The 24449-nt window shown below is 38.9% G+C and overlaps 1 protein-coding gene across 2 annotated transcripts; it reads left to right on the top strand.

Moving 5' to 3' along the window:
* The first annotated feature begins 508 nt into the window (after window positions 1–508).
* Window positions 509–21053, top strand: LOC132105830 (hepatocyte growth factor-like). 2 transcript variants are annotated; one of them, XM_059511258.1, is made up of 18 exons: window positions 515–800; window positions 5054–5198; window positions 5478–5590; window positions 6044–6158; window positions 9617–9759; window positions 9913–10033; window positions 10125–10243; window positions 10626–10791; window positions 10954–11087; window positions 11793–11886; window positions 14126–14262; window positions 15849–15881; window positions 16395–16503; window positions 17295–17369; window positions 18079–18216; window positions 18297–18403; window positions 19210–19352; window positions 19434–21053. In XM_059511258.1, the coding sequence occupies exons 1-18, from the start codon at window positions 737–739 to the stop codon at window positions 19614–19616; spliced, it is 2139 nt and encodes a 712-aa protein (XP_059367241.1). In that variant the 5' UTR covers window positions 515–736; the 3' UTR covers window positions 19617–21053. The 2 variants fall into 2 exon arrangements, with proteins under 2 accessions (XP_059367242.1, XP_059367241.1); XM_059511259.1 differs by lacking the exon at window positions 19434–21053 and having other exon boundaries at window positions 509–800; window positions 18347–18403; window positions 19210–19348.
* The last annotated feature ends 3396 nt before the right edge of the window (window positions 21054–24449 follow it).

The following is a 24449-nucleotide window of genomic DNA, read 5'->3' as shown; positions in this document are numbered from 1 at the left end:
ATCACTCTCCTTCTTGGTCAAATAGCCCTTGATGCCTTCAGTGTGACTCTACAATTTTCATAGTCATGAAAATAAAGAAAACTCTTTGAATGAGAAGGTGTGTCCAAACTTTTGGTCTGTGCTGTAAATGAACACTGATGTATGTGTTGGGGTTCATAACCAAAACTTAAAGACACTGTACCTAGTCTTGCTCATCAGGTACAAGTTTTATTTACGTTGTAGCCTACATTTTAGTGTATTAATGTCCCTCCTCATAATTTATAGCCTAACTGTGTTCAGTATTAATTTAATATACCATATTTTTCCAATTGTCTTTATAATCTCAGACAAATGACGAACAAAGCAGATTTTACTTGAAAGAAGTTCCACAAAACCTTAACACCTTAAAGGATCATTCATTCATTATTTATTATTATTCGTCATCATTCACTCCTACTCACAGTTCATGGCCAGCCTGCATGTCTCTAATGTGGTTATCAGTCAAAGCTCTAGGAAATGACTCGTTCATCAGTCTATGTTTTGTTAAATCCCACATCTACATCCAAATTTAGGATCAAACTCGCCAATAAATGCTAATGTTGCGCGTGCGTGCGTACGTGTGACTTTAGAGAGAGCGCGCGAGAGCGTGAGTGAGAAAGCTGCTGCGATCAGTTTCTGTTCATCACTCATAGCAGCAGCACCAGCTCGGACCTTATAAACTCTCCATCCAAAATCCTGGAATATCAAACCGAGAATCATGAAATCTTGCATAATGTGGATTTATCAAGTTCTTCTGTGCGTCTTGCTGTCTGTGGATGTGGGTGAGTGACCAGCGCGTAACGCACACGTGAAACCAAAGTGCGTTATTGATTAGTATCTGATCGTGTTTTAAATTGTGTTTTAAACACAATGCAAATGTCACTGTTAAATTGCTTTGAGAAATATTACATTGATTAAACAGGGGTTCATCAGGTTATTTATTCACAACTACTTGCTGTGTTTGAAAAATATGTCAAGTGATGTGCTTGTTTATAAATGCAATTTGAAGGTAACTGTGATTCTGGGGATATTGGATATTATTTTGTGTATGACTGGTTGTACTATCTTTCTTTCTCGTGCAAAAGCTTAACATGGTGATCTAATACCTTATTTAGTGCAGTTTTACTAATGTAACTGCAAGCCATCAGTGACCTCACAAGAAATGAAACAAAATGACAAAAATATTCAAGAGGATTCTTCCTCTGTCTGAAGGAGATCTCATATTAATGACAAAGTACACTGTGTGAACTCTGACTCCTAAAATCCTCTAAAATTGGGTTTAATTAAACTTTATTAATTTTGCCTAAAGTTTAATTGTTGCAAAGTGGTTACAACCAGTAGGTTACAACCAGCTGTAAGTTCATTGCTTTTTCAGTCGCTTTGACTTTACTGATGAAGAAACTTAAGTTGAATCTGTAAACTCTTAGAAATGCAAGATATTATTATAAAGATGACATTTTAACAGTGAATAGTTAAAACTATGGCTATCATGGTAAATTGTTGGAAGGTTAAGGATTTCTAAAAAGGACTGAGGATTATCAAGCATTATCAGGTTCTTTGAGTTTAAATCAATTTAATAAAAGAAAATCCTCACAACTTTTGGGTGGAAAACTAAAAATACAAATAAACAATCCAAGGGGCTTTTAATATATGTTTATAGGCCATATTTTTAAACTGTCCCCATTCACACTAATGTATATTTGGTTTGGATTTTACACAAATATACTGCCCTTTTCTCATGTTTCAGTCTGATAAACTGAAGCCTGAAGATGTTATATGCATCACATAGTGCAGAGGGTATAGGCTGGTGTGGCCTAGTGGTCAAAGATCTGGGCTTGTAGGTTGTAGGTTCAAATCCCACAAGTGTTAATCTATTGCGTCTTTTAGCAAGACACTTTTCTGCAGTATCATCTTGAGAGGGCCTGAAACTGTTAATGGTTTGTAAATGCGCCAACATATAGACTGCTTTCAGTCCTGTTCCACTGAAGAAATTGATGTTGAATAACAGTGACATGCATCGTTAGATGTGTTACAGCAATGCAACAGACCCTTCCCAGAGTGCACATTTCCCGCAATGGGCAAAAGCACATATGTGGTGAATGGACTCTCTAAAGCGGGTGTTATCGATGTGCTGTGCAACATCTGGACAGAGCCATTTTTTCCCATATTTCACCATTGCAAATATTCACCGGACCAGATGTGCTGCGTAAACACAGAAAGAGAAGTTCTTCAAAACTTACACTGAAGCTTTAGGACAGGAAAGGACATTAGTGAGTCAGACTGAAGCCATTAATGCTGATGTTTCTCTGATGCCCGTCCTCATTGCTACCATAAACATCATCCCGTTGTTATTTAAGGAAGAGATTTAGCCAAATCTAATAAGCTGGCTAGAAGATAAAGATGCCCCCGACAGGCCAGAAAGAGGAATTTAAAGGAGTCTAATTGGGGCGCTGAAGGAAAAGATCAGTGTTTGAGGAGCAGCTTGATGAAATCCAGATGTGTTCAGATGCGGTCCAAACATTAATAATGTGTTCTCATCAAAACCACTTCAGCCACAGGAGTTCGGCAGCACTGCGCGTGTCTGAAGGAAAATGAGTGATACTTTACACCACTGATTTTCAACAGTTAACCAAATCACTTGATAATCAGGGCACCAAGCCCAGGACTACTGCACAGAGCAGATCCAAGTTCATGCCCATGCTGAATGAGATAACAGCATATGGGAAAGATATGAATATTTCTATTATCAGATTTTAAGAGGAATAGTTCACCCAAAATGAAGTGAGCTTTCCCAACTTAAAAAGTCAATAGATTTGTGTAAGGAATAGACTGAAATTTAAGTTATTATTCATTGGCAACATTTGTGATTCAGTGATTCCTGAACAGTGAGTCCTACAACAAATTGTTTAGTCCAATTTTGAGCAACTGAAATGTTTTGAACCCTAAATGTTCAGTCACATTTACTGTTACTTAATTGGTGACATTCCAATAGGAACCCATGTGATATGGAGTTTCTTCTAAGGGCAAATAAGTTACTCATACAGGTTTCAATCATGTTCCAAGTTGGACACACAAATTTGAATGCTGACCAAAAGCATATCAGAGCTGTGCTTCATACATTACTGACAATGGACACATGACCTGTTTTTGTGTCAAGCCTGGAATTCGCTTAAATTTAGCTGATGTTACCTTAAAGGTCCTTTTTAGTTATTTGCTTATGGTAAAAAGAAGTTTGGAATATATTTGCAGCAGTGTTAAGCAAACATGCCCATAGTGTTGAGAGAAGCATTTGGATGAATATGTAAATATGTGCTGTGTCCTTTCCGCACACTTTTCAGGCTCTGCAATTTGGCAACACAGTGTCACTTTCAATATTTCGATTTTTGCTATAAAGCAGCACTTCAGTGTGTTCGTGATTTTTACTTTCGGACATCTGACCTTGTTTGACTGAAAAGAAGAAATTAACAAAAAATATTTTCACTTCAAAGTAGGCGGAGCCATGAACCAATCATAGTTTGAAGGTGTTTACCAGCGGACCTTATTCTTCCGGAAAGTTAGAAATGGCAAGCTGTTTCAAACTCCCAAAACAAACTCCAAAGAAACTTTGTTTAGTTAAACCAGTTTGTTCTTAGCTTTTGCTTGAAGTATATAGAGTTTTAAAATGGTAGTTCACCCAAACATGAAAATTCTGTATTTTATTACTCACCCTCATATCGTTCCAAACCTTAAAACCTTTGTACATCTTCGGAAGACAAATTAAGATATTTCTGATGAAATCTGAGAGCTTTCTGACCCAAGAATACTTTTTTGTGCAAAGAAAACAAAACAGTGATTATGTTCAATAATTCAGAAAGTATTCTCGATGTAACATGCACTATTTTAACAATGTTAAATGTAACTTTCTGGACCTTAAACGTGTCAGTTCCGCTGCTGTCTATGCAGGGATAGGATTTCTCTAGGATTTCATCAAAAATATATTAATTTGTGTACTGGAGATGAACGAAGGACTTACTGGTTTGAATCGACATGAGGGTGAGTAATTATGCTGGGGAGTCCATATGAAGCAGAAGTGTGCTTTGAAGGTTTGTAGATGGGTACTTGTGAGCAACATTGTGAAACCTACAAATACAACATCCATGTAGACTTCAGACGGGCATCCGAAAGCCTTAAATACAATAGAAGATGATAATAACATAATTTTATGTTTTGGATGAACTGTATGGTCAACATTTGATAGCACAGATCAGAAAAAAAAGAATAACAAAGAAGATATTTTAGTGTGGGAGTTACAATGTGAGCTTTGCACATGTATGTAAGCTGACTTTGGGAATGTCCTCGGACCACCAGAGTGCAGTGAATCATGAGTCTGGACCCCACTCACTGGCCTCTCATTCATTTCTGCAGAAGAGACAGTCATAAAATAGAAACAGAAACCTGATTTTGCTAATGTGAAAGGATATAAAAGCTGATGAGTCTAGTTATTTTTACTCCGCTTGCTTTTGTTTAAGATCCTTTGACATCTAATCCAGCAGCCACAGGACGTCAATATAACGTCAGGTTGACATTAGACATGACGTCGGACAGACATTGCATTTTGCTTGAAGCCAATTTAACGTTGACTTAACACTGGGTTTTGATTACGTAACCTAAAAACAACAAATATCAATGTCAGCTCACGTCGGTATTGGACATCAAATTAACATTAGATGTTGAATTGACTTTGAATTTTGGTCACTGGCTGTCGCAACAGAAATTTTACCAAAAATTGAAGTGTTTTTTTTTTCTTTATATGTAGGCTATCAAAATGATGTGAAACAAAACAAGCATTGAAGACTAATACTATTAAAAAAAAAGCTTTCATTTTGAATGCTAAAGAGGGTCAAATCTGTCCAAATATATCAGTTTTGAGTCACGACCTTTCTGATAATGCATGTGACAGCTCCCACATGTATGAGATTACGAGTGTACATGTACGTGTGTGTTTTAAGTATCTGCATATGTGTTTGTGTTTAATTTTCTTGTCTCTTTTGTTCAGAGTGCAGGAAACAGACATTGCAAAGGTATCAGAAAAGTGAAAACAGCCGGCTGCTTTGTACAGACTGTCCGGAATCACCTCGAATTAGAAATCTCTCGCTGGATGACTGCGCACGCAAATGCAGCAAGAGCAAGAAGTCCTGCAGGTGACATGCACATGTAATCACACAAGGGATAGTTCACCTAAAACGACAATTTTGTTATCATTTACACAACCTGATTTTTTTTTTTCATACAGTTGAAGTTAATGGTGACATGTGTTGTTTTGAAATTAAGTCATCTAGGTTTTTGAACGACATGAAAGTCATTTAAATATTTGGGTGAAAAATTGGTTCAAAAAATTAGACCCTCATCTGATCCATGTGGAACTCTGACCCAACAGTTGTCTTTAGTTATCTTGATTTTCTGTATTTGCCTCCTTTCAGGGCATTCTACTTTGACCACATAAACAGGAAATGTCACTTGCTTCCCTTCGACCGTCTCTCTGAAGGTGCAAAAAGAGAGCGAAAACCCAATTACGACCTTTACGAGAAGAAAGGTAAATATTTGCAATACATTTTCGAAGAAGTTCACTCACACTTGACTTTTTACTTTTATTTCTTCTAAAGTTTCCTGGAAATGTTTTGTTGCAAAACTGAGCAAATGCCAGTCATTTTTGTTTAGATCACTGCTTTTAAAGTGTGAAATTGCTGCTTCTTATGTATAAAATCACCTCTGTCCTTGTAAACAACACAAGCTTGAGACATTTGGCATCAAACAGCCAACGAAGTATAAGAAAGCATGACGATAAGTGTTGACGTTAACAAGATGCTGTATGTTTATGTTTCCAGCAAGAACTGTTGTTGAACAGTTAGATTTATGCTTTAATCGACAGTAAAACTCTTGTTTGGAGACTTAAATCCTCTCAGAATGTCAACGAAATGCGTAATCTGTAAACAACATTCATAGTTTCACATTATATGAATATCCCTGTGGCGTATGTTTTCCACAGACTATGTGAAAGAGTGCATCATTGGGTCAGGTGTCAACTACAAGGGGAGAAGATCGTTCACAAAGACTGGAATTACGTGTCAAGCCTGGAATATGTCCATCCCACATGAACACAAGTAAAAATGTACTTTAATAGTTGAAAATGAATAATTTAATTTAAAGACAAGCACTGAATAAAGTACCCCTAAAAATTTGTCTCACCAATAGAACTGCTTTTTGGGGAGGAACAGGATATTGCAAGGGGCCGAAATGCTGCATTGTGATGCGTCTTGATTCCTTTGTGAATTGGGTTCTATAACAATGCAGCCAGTGCACAAACAATTTAAATCAATATAAATAGCATATCACTTCTATTTACACTTTGTGTGATTAGCATCTATCACTGTTTGCACTAGTAAACAAGATGCTAATTGTTGCCATTTACACTCTGTGCAAACATTATCTAACAATATTTATACTCAGAGTAAATAGCATTTAAGTTCTGTTAACACTTTGTGTAAATAGCATTAACCTCTTTTTAAACTGTGTAAAAACCTGCAGGTAGTAAACAACGCAATTCATTGTGAATTCTCGCCTCTCTCTCTTAAACCTTTCACTCTCATTCTCACAGTAAACTTATCATTTGCAACTTTGATATGGTCTTTGACAGCTAGCAATTTTTGCAATAGTCTTCTGTGTTCCTAGTGAAGACTTAGCCATTAGCTGTTAATCGCCGCCAGCATGCTATCTACCAACAATCGCTGATTAGTCTAGACTGCAGATGAGATTGCTTTCAGTCCTGGTCGTTTGAGAGTCATATTTCTGACAACAGAAGTTAAGTGGGACTGTAAGGAGTGATGCCTTGACTGCGTAAACACGAGCCAATCTGGTTAATATGGTCAATTGTTGCCAGGTCCTTGTAAGCCAAAATGTTATTAGCTCTATGAGTTACACCGCTTACAAGCTGTATAAAGATTTTAGAGGTGAGAGAATGAAAAGAAAGATAGAGAAAGAACGAGAGGAGGAGGATTTATGGACTGAAGTCATGTTCTGTCTGCCCTCCAGCTGAGCTCACAAAGCCACAGACACAATAAAATATGAGCAGCATTCGAGACTAGTGCACAGATGCTAATCCAGACCTTCTCCTCCCTATGGATAACAGTACTTTCCGACTTCGATTCCCTTCTAACCTTTTTCCATGTGATAAGATCTTTTTCCTCTCAGCTTCTCAATCTATCCACCAGCACAGTGTGTCCACCTTCCCTAGCCATTCGGTTAAGTCAAATGGGGGGATAGCAGAAAGTGATCAGAGAGAAGTTGATGAGAACCAAGTAAATCTTCACTGAAAAGTGAAAAAGGTGTTGGTGCTTGTGACGAGTGGGGCGGGGCCGAGGGACATGGGAGCGAGGCCGGTGGAGTGATTGGAGATGAGCTACACCTGTTCGACCCACCGGTCTCGAGGCCCATGGAGGAGATGGAAGGATATAAAACTGGAGCGACGACAGTGAAGGACGAGAGAGGACCAGGCCTGGGCTTTTAGTTGTGTTTTGGTTTTTATTTGAGCGCACCAGTCGTCCGTGAGGGGCTGGTGCGCGGTTTTGTGTTTATTTTTGTAATTAAAGTTTCAGGTTGATTGTCCGCCGGTTCCCGCCTCCTTCTTCCGAATAGGAAGGTCTTTATCGTTACAGTGCTGGTTCTAGAACCGGTGGCCAGCCAACAGCAACCTGCTTCCCAGAAATGTCTCTTTATGAGAAGCAAAACACAAACGAAAGGTTTCCAAAGCCCCTTTCACACTGCCATTCCGGCAAATACACGGGTAAAGTGTTCCGGCAATTTTTCCCGGGTCGCTAGATTTTGCACTTTCACACTGCCAGTGATTACCCGGGATATGTGCGTGCTTTCACACACAACCCGTAAAGATCCCGTAACGACACATGACATCAGGGCGTGACGTGTAATGTACGAGTCGAAAACGTTAGGCACGTTATACTTTCACTGAAGCAAGCGAACAATCTCGGCGTCAGCGCGGAAAGTGATGAACTAACTGATCTCTGCTTCATTACACTTTGCACATATTTTTTCGTCGCGAACGTTGATCTTCCTTCAAAACAGCCGGTAAAAGAGTCGTTCGATAACGTGCGTCATCACTTCGACATGGCATTAGATCTGGCTTTTGTTCACACAGCGCTCTTCCCGGGTTGAACCCGGCAATGTTACTAGGTCCCCGACCCGGGTGCAATACCGGAATCAATCCTGGGACGTGTTTGCTTTCACACAGAAGGCTACCCGGCAATGTTCCGGCAATATGCCGGGTCCAACGTGCAGTGTGAAAGGGGCACAATAAATGACCAGTTTCCCACCCATATGACCTCCTGGTGTTGTAAATGGGATTAAGGAAAGTTTACAATTTTCTGTTCAGATTGCATTCAGAGTGCGAGAGTGTCTGTTGGCAGCCAGAGAGAAATGGCTGGCTAACATCTGTTAGCACAACATCATTAGCTGTAGAGATCTCAGGCCTCATGTGGAACCAGCCACAAGATCCAGATGCAGGAACACAGTCCATTCCAGCACAGCACGCCTTTTGTAACCCAGTTGTTTAAGCCATTCATCTGCTCTGCATGAATTTTGTTTAGATCGTATCATGATGATTTGGTGCCATTCTAACTTATTTAAAGTTTTACATATCAATTCAAAGGTTTAGGTTGACTCAGATTTAGATCATCAGCAACTCTTGAGGCACAATGTGCTTGGTTGCATGGTTGTTAGCTGGTCCAGGCTGATTTAGATGATTGATTCAAGTCAACCAGGTAGAACAGGGGTGTCCATACTCAGTTCTGGAACATCACTGTCCTGCAAAGTTTAGCTTCAATCCCAATTAAACACACCTGAATCATCTATTCAAGGTCTTACTAGGCAGTAAAACTTCCAGGCAGGTGTGTTGAGGCAAGCTGGAGCTAAACTCTACAGGAAAGTGGATCTTAAAGCCCAGAGTTGAGTACCCCTGAGCTAAACTCTGCAGGGCTGATTTGAAGGTACCTCTGGATGACCATCCATACTGCTTATTGTATATATGACTGTAGGACCTGGTTGACCAGGGGTGTCATTCCTGCTCCTGGAGGGCCACTTTCCTGCAGAGTTTAGCGCCAACCTTCTCCAACATTTCTGAGCCAACCAGCTTCACAGGAATGACCATGCTGGTCAACCAGCTTCATCTGCATCAGTTTTTTGAACAGCATGGCTATGCCAGTTCTCAAGCTGAACCAGCACTAGCACTAACTCAAAATTCCTACTTGGTCTTTTAGGCTAACTGAGCTGATTTATTCAATCAGTGCTCCAAAAGACCAGGTGTGTCCAATCCTGCTCCTGAAACTCTGCAATGTTCTTTTCCAACCTTTTCCAACACACCTGCTTGGAAGTTTCTAGTAATATTGAAGACCTCGATTAACTAGTTCATGTGTTAATTTTTAAATAGAGCTAAACTTTGCAGGACAGTGGCCTTGCAGGAAAAGTGCTGAAAAAAGAGCTAGTTGATTGCAATAACTTAATTTTAGCTATTTTTTCCCTCTCTTATTATCTCTATATATTGATTTTTCAGTTTCAAGCCTGCCAGACACAAAAAGTTTGACCTGCGCCAGAACTTTTGCCGAAACCCAGACAATGATCCAAGTGGACCCTGGTGCTTCACTGAACTCACTGAGACTCGGCACCAGGAATGTGGGCTGCCCCAGTGTTCAGAAGGTTAGAGATGACTTCATCAATACTGTATATAATGTGTTTTTGTGTCTGTATTTGAGAATAGTGTTTGTCAGTATTTTTGTGTTTATTGTAGTGTCTGCATAACATTGTGTGCATTTGGTGTTTGTAATAACCTGTGTGCATGTATGTTTGTAGTGGAGTGTATTAAGTGTAATGGAGAAACATACAGAGGGCCCATGGATCAAACAGAGAGTGGGAAAGAGTGCCAGAGATGGGACTCACAGAAACCTCATAAACACACCTACCAGCCTCATAGGTACACACACACACACACACACACACACACACACACACACACACACAAATTGGCTGATTTTCAACATGCTCCTCTGTATCTGTATTTATAGGCATGTAGGTAAAGGCCTGGATGACAACTACTGCCGCAATCCCAATAATGACGTGCGTCCGTGGTGTTACACAGTGGACAAAAACACACCGTGGGAGTATTGTAACATAAGTGTGTGTGGTATGTTCACTTTTCCACCTTTCATTCTATGAAACATTTGCAGTTGGGTTTTAGCTGTATTTCTGGTTTTGTTTTGTTGTCATATTGTGATGTTGTATAATGCTGTGATCCAAAAATCTCTCCATCTTATTTTATGTTTGTTTTGAGTTTAATTCAAGCTAAATGTTTCTAACGCTTGTGGAGGAAACCCCTCTCCTATCACAGATACTTGCATGTGTGTGATATTTAGTTTGGCCCAGAGATTGTGTACAGGTGCACTGACTCGTCATAAATCTCGTGGTTCAAGTGTTACTCCTGTATTTCATCCATGGCATGTTTCCAATGGAAACATTTTTCTAATGCTGATGCTTGGAATTCCTGACATTCTCTCTCCCTCGTTCAGACTCAGATCATTATGTGGAAGTGGAGGTGACCACCTCTTGTTTTCGGGGTCAGGGAGAGGGTTACAGGGGTACGGTCAATGTGACCCCTGCAGGTGCGACCTGCCAACGCTGGGATGCCCTTTTCCCACACAACCATTCATACACACCTCACAACTATAAATGCAAGTGAGTCATGCTACACTTTAGTTAGGGGCTGATCCTAGGATTTGGGGTTTTTCACATCTGACTGCTTCTAAATCAGTCCTAACATTCTAAAAAAGAATAAGCAAGAAAAATATACATGCAAACTTGATTTTACTAAATTGTTTGTGTTTCTGTCCCACTTAGGGATCTCAAGGAGAACTTTTGCAGAAACCCTGATGGCTCCGAAATTCCCTGGTGTTTCACCACAGACCCAAAAGTACGCAAGGCTTTCTGTACCAACATACCCAGATGTGATTCAGAGAGCTCTGACAGCACAGGTGAGCCCACACACACTTTTAACACACATACACACACCGCACGGCTAGGAATAATGAACCATATTTAACCACACAATTAATTATGTACCAAAATGCTTAGCTCATCATAATTTACAAGAATTTTAATGATGAAAGACAAAGATGTTTTGCGCACAGGCGCCATCATGGACGTATGTATGTAGACTGCCTGTAAAGATCTGGCACCCTGCTCGAGTGTGGTTTTGTTCTGGGCACCCTCACATTCCCCTTCATCTGTGTCACACAAGCAGTCCTAAAAGAAAAAGGTTCTTCTTTATAAATCGTGTAAACTGTCCTGTTAGAATAATATCTTTCATGAATGTTTCAAAAGACACATTTCTCACCAGAAGAGTCCCTTTGAGGTTTCAGGTCAGAGAGACAGGGCAGTGCCTCTCTGGATTCACTCAAACTACAGTCAGATGTTGGCACATACAAAAGCTTTTTTCCCTTACATGTTTGCCAACCACCAATTGTAAAGTGGCCCCTGACGTGAAAATGTCCCTCCCCCACTAATAAAATGCTATTTCAAACATGCTTACTTCATGACAGCATGGATACAATCAGTAAATCCATAAATAATATAAACATGGAGCCTTGAATAAGCATGGCTTTTACTGAAGGTTCATGCATGTGCATGCATACATGCATTGTTTATGTTATCTTTATGTCTATTTTTCTGTGTCCTAGAATGTTATGAAGACAACGGGGAGAGTTACCGTGGTAATTTGTCGAAAACAAGATCTGGTATTCCTTGTGGGCTGTGGTCCGACCACACATTCAGGTACATGTTTCCATGAAATCACTGAAACCATTTAAAGCTGCCATGTGTCAATTTTTTCAAAGTCAAAATACTGACTATTCCAGTGTACTAAGAAAACCACTGGCTGCCATTGTCTGAAATCGTAAGTAGGGATCACATAATTAATTGTGATTTGGACTAGTGTCTATTATAAATATTAAACCGCAAAAGACTTCTGTTTAATTATGAAGCCTGCGAGGTCTGTGTGTATCTTTGTGAATGAGCCGTGCAGGTTTTCACTACAACTTGACAAAATAAAAGTTTGTTTTATCTTGAAGAAATTATGACACATTATGTACAATAGAATGTACTCCTTATAATAATAATAATAATAATTTATCAAAACATTATTTTTATTTTATATTTTTAATTTAAACTTCTGTTATGCAGCCCAGAAATAAAAGCAATTGTGAATTTTTAATTCTATTACATTAAAAGAATACATTTTCAGTTGTTTTTTCACATTTATTTGATTACCACCACTTCTTTTTGCTAATAAATTTGTATTAAATCAAGTTTTTTGATTATCAAAATTTTATTAAACCATTAAACTGAAGGAAAAAAAAATTAATTTGGGAAAACAAAAAACACTAATTACCCTAAATGGAAACATAGTCTCAGTCAATATTTTTAATTCTATTTGATGACATTACAGAAATGATACACTGGAAATTCTGTGAAATATCTGTGAAATAAAAAAACATCAAGTGAGCATGTGCCCTTCATTATTAGAAATACAGTGTCAATCAATGTTTGCTTCTTACTGACAGATTTCAAAAATGTAAAGAAGCTGTAAACACTTTCAATGCTAATCTGTTCCAAAATGTAGTTATTATGCAATGTGCTTAGTGAAAAGATCCAATATGGCTGGCAAATTAATAAAATGTTGATATAATATACTACAAAAAAATCAGTAATCCAATGCTCAATATTAAGTAATCAACTAAAAATAGCAAAAAAAACACTGTTTCACCTAAAATCTGTGTATTTTATCCACAATATTAACTAATATTGTGTATTGAGTATTGTGTCTTTCATCTTGCATTGCCTGTACTGAAATCAGTTGTGAATATTTTGTGCTGTTACATATGGAATACTATTTAATGGCACCTGACTATCTTGAGCACTTCAAATCAAGGCCCAGGTATACTTCATTTTCTGCAGACTTCCACAGACCCTGCCGGTAATGACAATAACGTCATGCGGACAGTGTGCGGACCATCACGACCACGGGTGCCCGGAGTAAACTTTGGGTTTTGGTCACTCACGATGTTCCATTCCGGTTAGGATACCGTCTTAGAAGGCAGCTGTCTATGTAGGCAGGGAGGCAGTTCACAGTTCACTATATTTCACTAAATTTTAAATATAGATAAGAAGTCATTTATTAGTGATGTTGAGTTTGTTTTGAAAGGTAGTTATCAGGTAGTATTACAACATTGAAAGAGAACTGAGGCAGTGATAACAAACAGAGAAGGGAGAGCCGGGCCGCTCATATTCATCACTGATACACTGAGGACAGAAAATACCACACACTGTTCCACGGGAGACAAATGCCCCATAAAGCAGCTCACTCGGCATCCTGTAGTCCCAGCTGTTAACATCACTTAATTTACAGGAATTGTAAAAGCCAAAATGGCACAGACAAATGGACACGTTGCAGGAGTGACCTCTGACCCCAGGAAGTTCAGTCCCCCGCTCTTAAAACATGGGCAGATCAAAGCCAATCAGCTTCTTCAAATGGCATCCAGCCAGTGAGTCTGCCTCACATCGGGTCGAAAGGTTGTCTCTGAGAAAACTCAACGTTGGCTTGTTTCGGCGGTCACCAGGGATGAGAAAATGCCTCTTCACTCTATCACTCTTTGCTTCCTATACATTTATCACTCTGGGGTTTCAGCCCCTGCGATCCAAGGCCTGTCTGTCTCACTCTAGAATTTATTGTCTTTGTAAGTCAACTCTGTAGAAGTCGCTTGGTGTGCAGTCCCGGCCAGGCTTGTGTGTAACCTTGAGGACAGGTGATGGAATACGCAGAGCCGCAGCGACTGTTCTGAGTTCATACTTTCGAACTTTTATGGGTGCTGGAGGGATGATATTAATATGATTCCTTCTTTGAACATCTTGTCGCACAAAGACATATGAGTCAATATTTCCATTCCTCTTGTGCTGGCCTGTTTCTCTGAACTGAGTAGCTGATTTCCTGTTCTTTGTTTTTGTGTGTGTGTAGGAGAGACTTGCAGTCAGCGAAGGCCAGCGCGGGCTTAGAGTTGAACTTGTGCAGGAATCCAGACCGAGATAAGCATGGGCCATGGTGCTACACGTCCAACTCCTCCACTCCTTGGGACTACTGCGGACTAGAGCGATGCGAGTTTCTACTTCCTGTTTCTCTCCTCTTTTTCCTGGTCAATAGACCAGTGAAGACTAATATGAAGCTTCTGGGTTCTGGTTTGATGTTTGCCAACATTTTACCTGGTGAAGCTGGTTGATCTATCTGTCTATCTATCTTTCTTAAAAACTTCATACACTATGTTGTCAAAAGTATGGGACACCCCCTTCTAATGAACATGTTTGACTACTTTAGTAATTTACATTAATACAAATGTTTAAGCATATAGTAATATTCTATTTAATTGTGTGCTTCTAATTTCATTGGAACAGTTTGGACAGGACTGTTTTCTATTCTAACATGACAATGCCTTTGTGTATAAGACAAGGTTAAAAAAGAAAGGATTCAGTCAGTGTGGAAGAACTGGACTGGTTTGCAGAAAGCCAAGTCCTAATCCCAGCTGAAGACCTGTGACTTTAAATGCAGCCCTTGAGCCAAAAACACCAATGACTTGTACATATGGGTACGGTAATTTGAGAGACTTCTCAAACTGTTGCAACAGAAATGTAAATACAATTTCTAAATACTGTACATGAATTATGTAATATCTTTGTTGCCACAGTTTTGAAAGTGCCTTTTTCTGTCCTAAAGAAAGGTGGCTGGTGTCCCAATATTTTTGTCCGTATACTGTATGCACAAGTCATTGGCGTTTGGTGATGTGTGTTTTTGGCTCAAGGTCTGCATTTAAATCCACACCAGAGGTGTTCATCTGGACCAAGTTCTTTCACACCGACTGAATCAATCAATCATTTCTTTTTGAACATTGCCTTATACACAGAGGCATTGTCATGTTAGAATAAAAAAGGGTCCTGTCCAAGCTGTTGCTATAAAATTAGAACCAACAATTCCCTAGAATATTATTATATGCTTTAACATTAAGATTTGGACTCATGGAAATGATTAAAGTAGTCTAACTTGTTCATTAGAAGGGGGTGTCCCAATACTTTTGGCTATGTAGTTTATAGCAATATATATATATAGGAATCCAGTTGGCATGTAATACACTTTCTCAGATTAATTCTGGAATGGCACACAACTCGTGTTATGATGACAGACAGGGTCTCGACCTCCATGCCAGGGGTATTTTGTCATCATTTGTAGCTTTCAAAGCCTGTTGGATGTTATGTATTAAGTTTGTGTCTGTGGATATAGTCTCCTCGAACGAGGTGTCACACTACAATGCCAGACAGATGCCGTCCGCTTCATCTTTGTGCACATGCAGCTGTGTCACTGCAGCTGGATTTTTATAATTGTGTTTCATTCATGCATGTTTGTGATGGTCTGCTAGTGCATGTTGATGATGAATGAGTTGCTGTTTGTGAAGGCTTAGCATTCATCATCATAAAAGGAAACATGTTCTGGGTATAGTTCCATGATTATATTTAGGTTTATCCAAATTATATTATATTCTTTTTAAATTTCAACAATATCGCCATTTTAATTAATGAAAATTTGTCTGAAAGTTTTTTTTTAACAATGGTTAATATGCATGTGAAATGTTTCATTATGATATTTCGTTGGTGGTTTTGAGTGCAAACTAACACTTAATGTCTTTATTTTTCAGGTAAATCAGTGTCATCGGATGACCATCAAAAGAGTAAGTCAAAAAATAAAAAATAAATTATTGTTTTTTAGCAGATAATAACCATACAGTGGTTCTCAGTTGGTGGGTCGCTGGCATCAAAGAAAAATGTGCTAAATGCAAATAATAAAATAAAGATAAATAGAATAAATAATATAAAGAATATAAATTAACTAAAACATATATTATATATAACTAATATAGTTATAACTATAGAACAAGTGTCTTATTGATTTGTAAAGATTGATTCATTTGCTTTGCTTTCACAAAATGTACATAATTACATTACCATTTACATTTGATTAGCCTCTTATTCATTTTTGCTTATTATTGGGCCTGTGCAGTTTTGTGTTTTTATGTTCAGCATTCTTTGTCATGAAACCACTTGACTATGATATTGTATGCATACCTGTATACAATATGTCTTCAAAATATGCATGTTTTTATTGTATTATCTTTTTCATGAAAAACAATATTCTCTTCTCTTCTCAAGCCTTCTCTAACAGATGCTTATTTTGCTCTCGGCAGGCGGAGGACCGAAACCATCTTGTTTTATACACAAAACCACACGGATTGTTGGGGGGATGCAGGTGCAGCGGGCAGAGGATGGAAGCTGGGTGGTCAGCATTCAGAAAGGGTACACACTTCCTGTTTGACCAGTGTGAAGTATTGTGTATAATCTATGTAATTTAAAGCAAATATGAAGATAAAAAGAATTCTGTATTTTAATACAAATATTACATATACACAAAAAACAGTAACATGTAAATTAACCAGTTTTATTCTTAATGTAAATAAATTATTTCATTCATGACAACTCTCTAAATAGTTTTAGCATGTTATTGGACATGAGAATGTTAAATAATTTGGTGGACTAGTTCTTCTATGATTGCTGCTGCAGTGCAAGTATGGATCTGATCTGGGCAGGTCTAGACAGGGGGAGCTAGGGGAGGTTGAGGGTTACAGAGAAAATCTTGATAGCATGATGCAGGGCCGGCTTAGAACTAACTGAACCAGACTATTTCAATGTTGAGCAAGCAATAACACAGACTTCAAAATCAGCAGGGCCATTTGACTTGAAGTGATTGCTAGCATATTCCATGTAAACCATATGGAGTTTCAAGACTAAATTAGAAATGTATACCTACAAAACTAAGTTCATAGGTTAAATCAGGTAAAAAGCTACAACTGCAGGTTAAACCTGCTACAATGTACAGTATAGTGGGAAAATAGTAAAAGTATAGTGAAAGCACATTCTCTATTGAAGTTTGAGAATGAGTATAACATGTAATTTACAAAATCTCTGATTTTATGATTTAGGATATTTGTCTAAAATAAGTTTTAGTATCTAGAAAATTCATAAAAATATGTAATATTTATAGCATGGAGGACATTAATGACACATTCTGATTGGTTCTCCTCCTGCAGGAACAAACATTGGTGCGGTGGCTCTCTCATCAGAGAAGAATGGGTTCTGACTGATCAACAGTGCTTTTCTACCTGGTAATCCATCCATCCAACCATTAACTAGCCACTCTCTCTTGTCAATACAACCATATTTTATTTTACCGCATTCTTGGGTGTGTTCTGGCCCGTCCTGGCCTTGTGTTCCCATCTGTCAGTTGATGTTTTCTATGAGACGTGAGGATCCAGAGTTTCCGGTTAAAGAGAGAGTAGTGACAGATCCGCTCGAGTTGTGACTGATGGCTCTGTGCTCTGTCAGTTGTGCATCTGTTTAGACTCTGTGTTCGGCTGCATGATATACGCCTGTGGATCTGCTTCAGTGGCACTTGAGTGAAAACCTGCTGGCTCTGTTTAGTTTGAGGGAGAAAAGGGGGACAGAAGGAGAACGAGAACGAGTGTGTCTGGCTTTTAGATCATCTCTACATTCCCCAGATCCGCTCCCTGGTGGGTTCAGTTATCTTATGCTTCGCATGAAGACACAGACCGGGATGGACTCTAGAACTGACCTCTGTGCCTTTATCAGAACTGGAGATGACTTTACCAGGGATGCTCGCCAACTTACATATCTCACGCTTGTAGAAAGTCTTCTCCGATCTGTCTGCAATCCGCATCAGATTATATATTTTCAGAAAGCTCTAATGACTTATCACCGTTCTACTGAGATACTTAAGTTGCATACTTTAGCTGTCATATAACTTCTGTACATGACATATATGCTTATATATAGTGTTTCTTGCACGTTCCTCAGCGTTCCTGACCTCTCGGAGTACACCGTGCAGGTGGGGCTTCTGCATCTCAACGCGTCCACCGGCACACAGGGTCTCCGGATCGCACATGTGGTCTGCGGGCCCGAGGGATCCAACTTGGCCCTGCTCAAACTCACAACGTAAGTGCATTTATCCATCTGCCCATTCATCTTCTCATCCATCCAACCATCTTTATGGTAACTCATAGTCTTATGCCCAGGCCTGCCCCTCTCTCTGAGCATGTGCGAACTGTGCTGCTTCCTGTCGCAGGATGTGCAGTTGCAGAAGGCACCTACTGCCTCATGTACGGCTGGGGAGACACTAAAGGTATTATTGTTTTCTATTCTGTTCTATTCTGAAACAATGGCTCCATTTACATATGCACCATTAATGTGAATATTTCCAATAATCAGAATAAAGACTTAATTGTAGTAAAATGTTAACAAGCCTATTTGTTGTGAGTAAAATCATATATTTTACTTATTGCTTAATTCTTAATCGCATCAATTTTGATCAAAATCTCATGATTTTCCATCCAAATGTAATCATTGTTAAACTGTTTTATTTTTTGGGTTAGATGTTTGTGTGTGTGTGTGTGTGTGTGTGTGTGTGTGTGTGTGTATACAGTACATGCAAATATGTTTTTTCATACCTTTTTCCTTCGAACTAGTGCTGATATAAATAATAATAATAATTTATAATTCTATATTATAAATTATTTAATATAGAATTAATGTATTTTATATAAATTATGAAAATAAAATATAAAATATATAATGGTCAATCTACACTACATTATCACCTTAATTATTTTCTTATTTTCCACATGGGAATTCACTTAATTAAAATGGCAGTATAAAATATAAAAATATTAAATCTGAAAACCCCGGTCTTCAAAACAACAGCTCTTGAATGCATTCAGATGGTCTTGCTAATAATCCCAATAATTTATGGCATCATTTGTTCATGTTTGTATGTTGTGGAACAAATAAACATTTAATATGACTCTATTTTAATCGTCATTAAAATACACACTAGTACAAACTAAACATTTAAAGATAATTCCTTTTGCATTCAAACCTTTCCAGACCTTTACATTTCTATTAAAACGGACCCTTTGACCTCTCTGTTAGGCACAGGTCATGAGGGCAGTCTGAAGATGGTGGGACTTCCAATTGTCAGCAACAAGAGGTGTTCCCAAAGCCACAATGGTATTCTGCCCATCACAGAGACCAAAATTTGCGCTGGAGGCAAGAGAGACCAAGGTGTTTGTGAGGTACGAATCAGATCCTGGTTTTCAAGGAGTATCGTTTCAGACCATGGTGTTTGTTTCATGAGTGTAATTCACCTCTTACAGAAAGACTACGGCGGCCCATTGGTGTGCCAGGAAGGAGAGAGCAAGGTCATAGTGGGTGTGAGCATCAACGGCCGTGGATGTGCCGTCGCCAGGCGTCCTGCCGTCTTCGTCAATGTGGCTTTCTACTCTGAATGGATCCGCAAAGTCTTCAAATACTATTCAGACTTGGAAATAAGTTACTAGATTATTCTATTTTCCACAGATTTGGTGAATAGAACTAATGATGCATTGCATTTTTTTATCATCTACAACATGAAGACCATGGTTGCTGTTTGATTCGTATACAAACAACTTGGAGGCCAGAGTTTAGCTTAAATTAAAACCACTGGAATGGAAAGGTTGCAAGACAAACAATCTGTGAAAATCAGACATCAGACATTAGTTTTAAACCAACAAATGGTGGAAATGACAACTTCTGAACTCTCTAGGAGTTTGTTGTGGCTGGTGATTTAGCCGTTATAAATTAAGGACAGATGGATAAATGACGAAAGAAAAGCAATTAGAAGTAACTGTGGTGTCAGTCTACATAAACATATTTGTCTCAGACTAGAGCAGATGTTCTGAATGTCATTCCCTGGAGATACTTGAAGATGGCAATAACCCAACGTTTTCAGACAGGATGGAGCTTTTGTTTTCACTGGGGTGCATTTTTCAGACATTATCACTTGTTCACAGATGAATTTTCTTCATTGTATGTCATTTCGAAGGCATTTTAGGTGCAACTTATAAGGACGATGTTCTAAACCAATGTTTTTCAACATCAACCACTTCACGAATCGGGCGGTGTTCATTCCTGAATGGGATGTTATCACACACTTCCAGAAGGGTTCAGTGACATTCTAATGTTTCGCACCTTGCCTTACTCCAGTTTGGAGCGTTCTGTGGCCCCTTTGGGGCTGTTTCGTGTACTGCACTCCAAAGAGTGTGCTAATGTCACTCTGTACATCCGTAGGTCTTATAGATCTGAAATTACAAACATCTGAAGGCCTTTGCTTTCACATGGTGTAATATATCTGTCGAAATTTTATACGCAGTTTGTGAAGTATTTATTTATGTCTTTTATAGATCGACTGAAGTCATGGCATTTCATTCTCCAGAAGTGTTTAATCTGGCATGTAGATTTGAAACATAACATTTGTAAACAAAACAAAAGGACGATATGTCTTTAAAGGAAAATATTGGGTCGTAGAAGTGTGTTTCGACTGAAAGACAGCTCCTCGAAGGTTTATGTGTACGTCGCCTATGTGGAGGGTCTTTTAAGTCCAAGTTTAGCCAAGAGTGCGAAGGTATTTAATCAAACTGCAGTACTAAGTAGAGTAATGCAGTTGACAGGCAGGGTAACTGGTTTAACAAAATTTTATTGCATTTTTAATACGAAAATGTATTTTATTGTAAATATTGTTTGCTGTGTATATAAGGTGCCTGTTTCTTGACATTTGATCAGTTTTTACACTTATTTTGTATTGTTAACACCGGTTTTGTTATTTTGTGCGCTGCTGCCATCAATGGTCTTAATATTGAATATCAAGGCTGCTGTTATTTTTATAGTCTTTTTTGTACTTTCAACTTTTAAAATGTAAGTAAATACACTTGTGGCATTTTATGTTTTATTTGTAAATAATTAAACCTTTTTTAAAAAGTTTTTTTTTTTCTTTAATTTGTAATTTTCTAATTCCTACTCATCAGTGCTGTCTAAAACTGAAACCATTAAAATGTATAAAAGCTAATATAAATATTATATAAACTATTATAAAAAATATATAAATATTAGATAGAAAAATAAAGCTAAATAGAAACTAAAAAAATTACAAAAGCACGTAACAGAATGACTAAAATGTTTTTTTATATACAAATATTAAAAACAATTATTCAAAATATTAATACATTTAATTTTATGCATTAAGCAGATGTTAATAAAGAATACATTTAATAATATTAATAAATAATGAATAAGTCATATGAATAAATGTACATTTATGCTTTTAGCAGATGCTTTTCTCCAAGGTGACTTACAAAAGATGAACAAAAGCAATACTATATAAATAATACTTAAATGACACTGCAATTAGTTAATATTCTAATGTTACTTTCCATGGCCTAATGGTTTCCATTTGCTCAGATCTGATGTTTCTACCCACCAAGTATGTGTCGAATTGCTTTCAGCAGGTTGTGTTCAGACGAACCATAGATGAAGAATGAAACCTTCTCTATGGCCGATACAAAAGGACGTGTGAGGAAAAAAGGTCACGCAGACCCAAACCAATAGTTTCCTGTTTCCTTCAGGGAGCTGAAATCAGCATGGGTCAAAGGTCAAAGTTTGAACTGCTGAAAAGCGAACTGAATTTATAAAGCAGTTATTTGAGTCAAACGGGAACAGACAGACAGTATGTTGAAGCAATCATGGATGAAACTCAGACGAGCTTTCATGAATAAGCTGTTTCAGCTCCAGCTCCATGATGGATTTTTGCCGCCATGCGAGGTTATACTAATACATCTGATTCAATTAAACTGTTGAATCAGATGTGTTAGTTTAAGGCTGGAACAAATTATGCTGTTGTGGAATCCCAGAGGACAAGAGTTGAAAACCATTGGAACAGACACAAGACGTCTGATCTTCTGTAGGATTTTAATGTACAGTAACACACAGAGGTTTTGTGTTTAAACCACTCCAAACTCTCTCTGAGAGTAATCATTTGAAGTCATTTTTCTGCTTCAGTGGTTTGTTAACTGCCCGTATAATGACTCTCCTCAATCTTGTAGTTATTTCTGAGCATCTTGTTCATGAGTGGTGCATATTTCCTTGATAGAGTTTTCTACTGCATGTACATAGGGAATCTTATATTTTCCTAAGAGTTTATGTGTTTGATCTTTCTAATGTTGAAAATAAACACTACTATCTTTCAATTAATTGCATTTATATTAGAAATAAGCCCGTGAGTTTGACCTCGGCATGTTTGTCAGCATTGTCCAGACTCCCTGCTTGTGCTTCTGGTTTGTGTCCAAGTGTTGATCTTGTTCATTCGCTGTGTAGAAGTATGTGAGTTTAGGCCAATGCTCACAGGAGAGATTTCTTACCAGATGAACTGACAGAGGTGGTCTGAGACAGAGAGAGAGAAATAGTGTGCGCTAAAGTACTAAGTATTTCATATATAAGACATTATGTAAGTCAGTGTAGATACTAGTGCCAAATGCCGAGACTGCCAAAGAAATCTGAATAGCAGGGGTCTTGGCACAAGTACTGCAACAGTCTAACACACTAGGATTTTTATTTTTGTTTTGTAATTTTCTGTAAAACTCCTGATTTCCTCACTTTGTAAGCTGAATTGATTTTGCTGCTAAATGTGGAATAAAGGGGCCCTAACATATTTCTACACTGAAAAAGTTTAATGAGCATTTTTCAGCTACACAAAAAAGTACAAAAGCTGTCACTGGGGTGGTAGTGGTACCTTTGCCAATGGAACACTTTTGTACCTTTTAGGTACTAATATGTACGCTTGTCACGGTGTCTGGTCTCTGTTCCCCTGGGTCTCCACTAGTGGTCTCACTTCCCCATAGGCACTTCACCGCAGGCACTACAATTCCCTCAAAGCCTTGTCCCTTCATCACAGTAATTGCAATCCTGTTAATTGCTTTAGGTGTCTTCACTTGATAGTCATTACCCTGCCTTTATTAACCGGTCTGTTTCTGTTTGTTTTCATGGAGTCCTTACTTTTCCGTCACCCAGTTTCCTCGCTTTCCTATTTCGAGTTCCTGTTCCTGTTTGTTTGTTTGTTTTGAGACAAGTGAAGCCCATTTTTAGCGATTTTTAGCACTTCCGTTTCTGACGCGCAGACTCAAACTAAGCTTGATGACGTCAGCAACCTGTCTGACAGATGTAAATCTTCTAGTAGCTGTGCGTGCAAACTGCCATCGTTAATCTTGCAGAGACAGCGAGCTTGAGCGGGGAGTTCTTTGGCATGAGTGAGCAGGAGTAAGTATTCTGATTAATTATTTTGTATAGTATTTTAAAATGTAACGCCAGTACGCCATATTAAGTTAATTGCCTGCGAGCTTCTCCTCGTGTCTGTACGGTAATTTCTCTACTGTGCGACAGAGAGTCGAGTGGTTATGACGCAATCGTTAGCCTTTTTTACAAAAACTGTTTCTACGGGGCCATAATGTAACATAGAAGGTAATGGAGCCCTTTATACATTGTCGTGTATCTTTAGAAATAAATAATGGACAAATGGAGTCTTTAAACGCCTCAGATGTAAAGTTATTCGCTGTCAAAGTGACGCCAAAATGAATGCAAAGTCAATGGGATGCTAACGCAAGTGAAGTTCTGTTACAAGATGGCAGCTCGCGGCCGACTTCAACTTCCGGTCGACTTCCTTGCCGCCTGGCCGCAAGATGGCAGCCAGCCCAGCGCCAAGGCGCAAGATGGCCGCTAGCCCAGCGCCAAAGTTCAAGATGGCCGCAAGCCCAGCGCCACAGCACAATTTGGCCACCAGCCCAGCGCCACAGCACAAGTTGGCCGCCGGCCCAGCGCCACTGCACAAGATGGCCGCCGGTCCAGAGTCATGGCACAAGATGACAGCCACGGTTGACCCCCCAGAGTCGAGTCAGGTCACCGTTGACCCTCCAGAGTCGAGTCAGGTCACCGTTGACCCTCCAGGGTCAGGTCAGGTCAGGTCACCATTGACCCTCCAGAGTCAGGTCAGGTCACCGTTGACCCTCCAGAGTCAGGTCAGGTCACCGTTGACCCTCCAGAGTCAGGTCAAGTCACCGTTGACACTCATGAGTTAAGCACTACCACAGTTAGACCTCAGGAGTTAAGTCAAGTCACCGGTGATCTTCAAGGGCAAAGTCAAGTCACCAGTGTTCTTCATGAGCAAATGCAAGTCACCATTGATTTTCATGAGCAGAGTCAGGTCACCAATGATCTTCATGAGCAGAGTCAGGTCACCAATGATCTTCATGAGCAGAGTCAAGTCACCATTGATCTTCCTGAATCCAGTCTAAACACCACGGAACTAC

This window comes from Carassius carassius, chromosome 26 (assembly GCF_963082965.1).
Source record: "Carassius carassius chromosome 26, fCarCar2.1, whole genome shotgun sequence".
Lineage (NCBI taxonomy): Eukaryota > Metazoa > Chordata > Actinopteri > Cypriniformes > Cyprinidae > Carassius > Carassius carassius.
The sequence above is the reverse complement of the archived record's forward strand: the minus strand, read 5'-3'. Positions and strand labels throughout refer to the sequence as shown.

Coding starts and splice junctions, on each gene's coding strand:
- LOC132105830 (XM_059511258.1), top strand. CDS start 737: ATGAAATCTTGCATAATGTGGATTTATCAAGTTCTTCTGTGCGTCTTG. Junction 5,199..5,477: donor AAGAGCAAGAAGTCCTGCAG/GTGACATGCACA, acceptor GCCTCCTTTCAG/GGCATTCTACTTTGACCACA. Junction 18,217..18,296: donor GCCCTGCTCAAACTCACAAC/GTAAGTGCATTT, acceptor TCTTATGCCCAG/GCCTGCCCCTCTCTCTGAGC.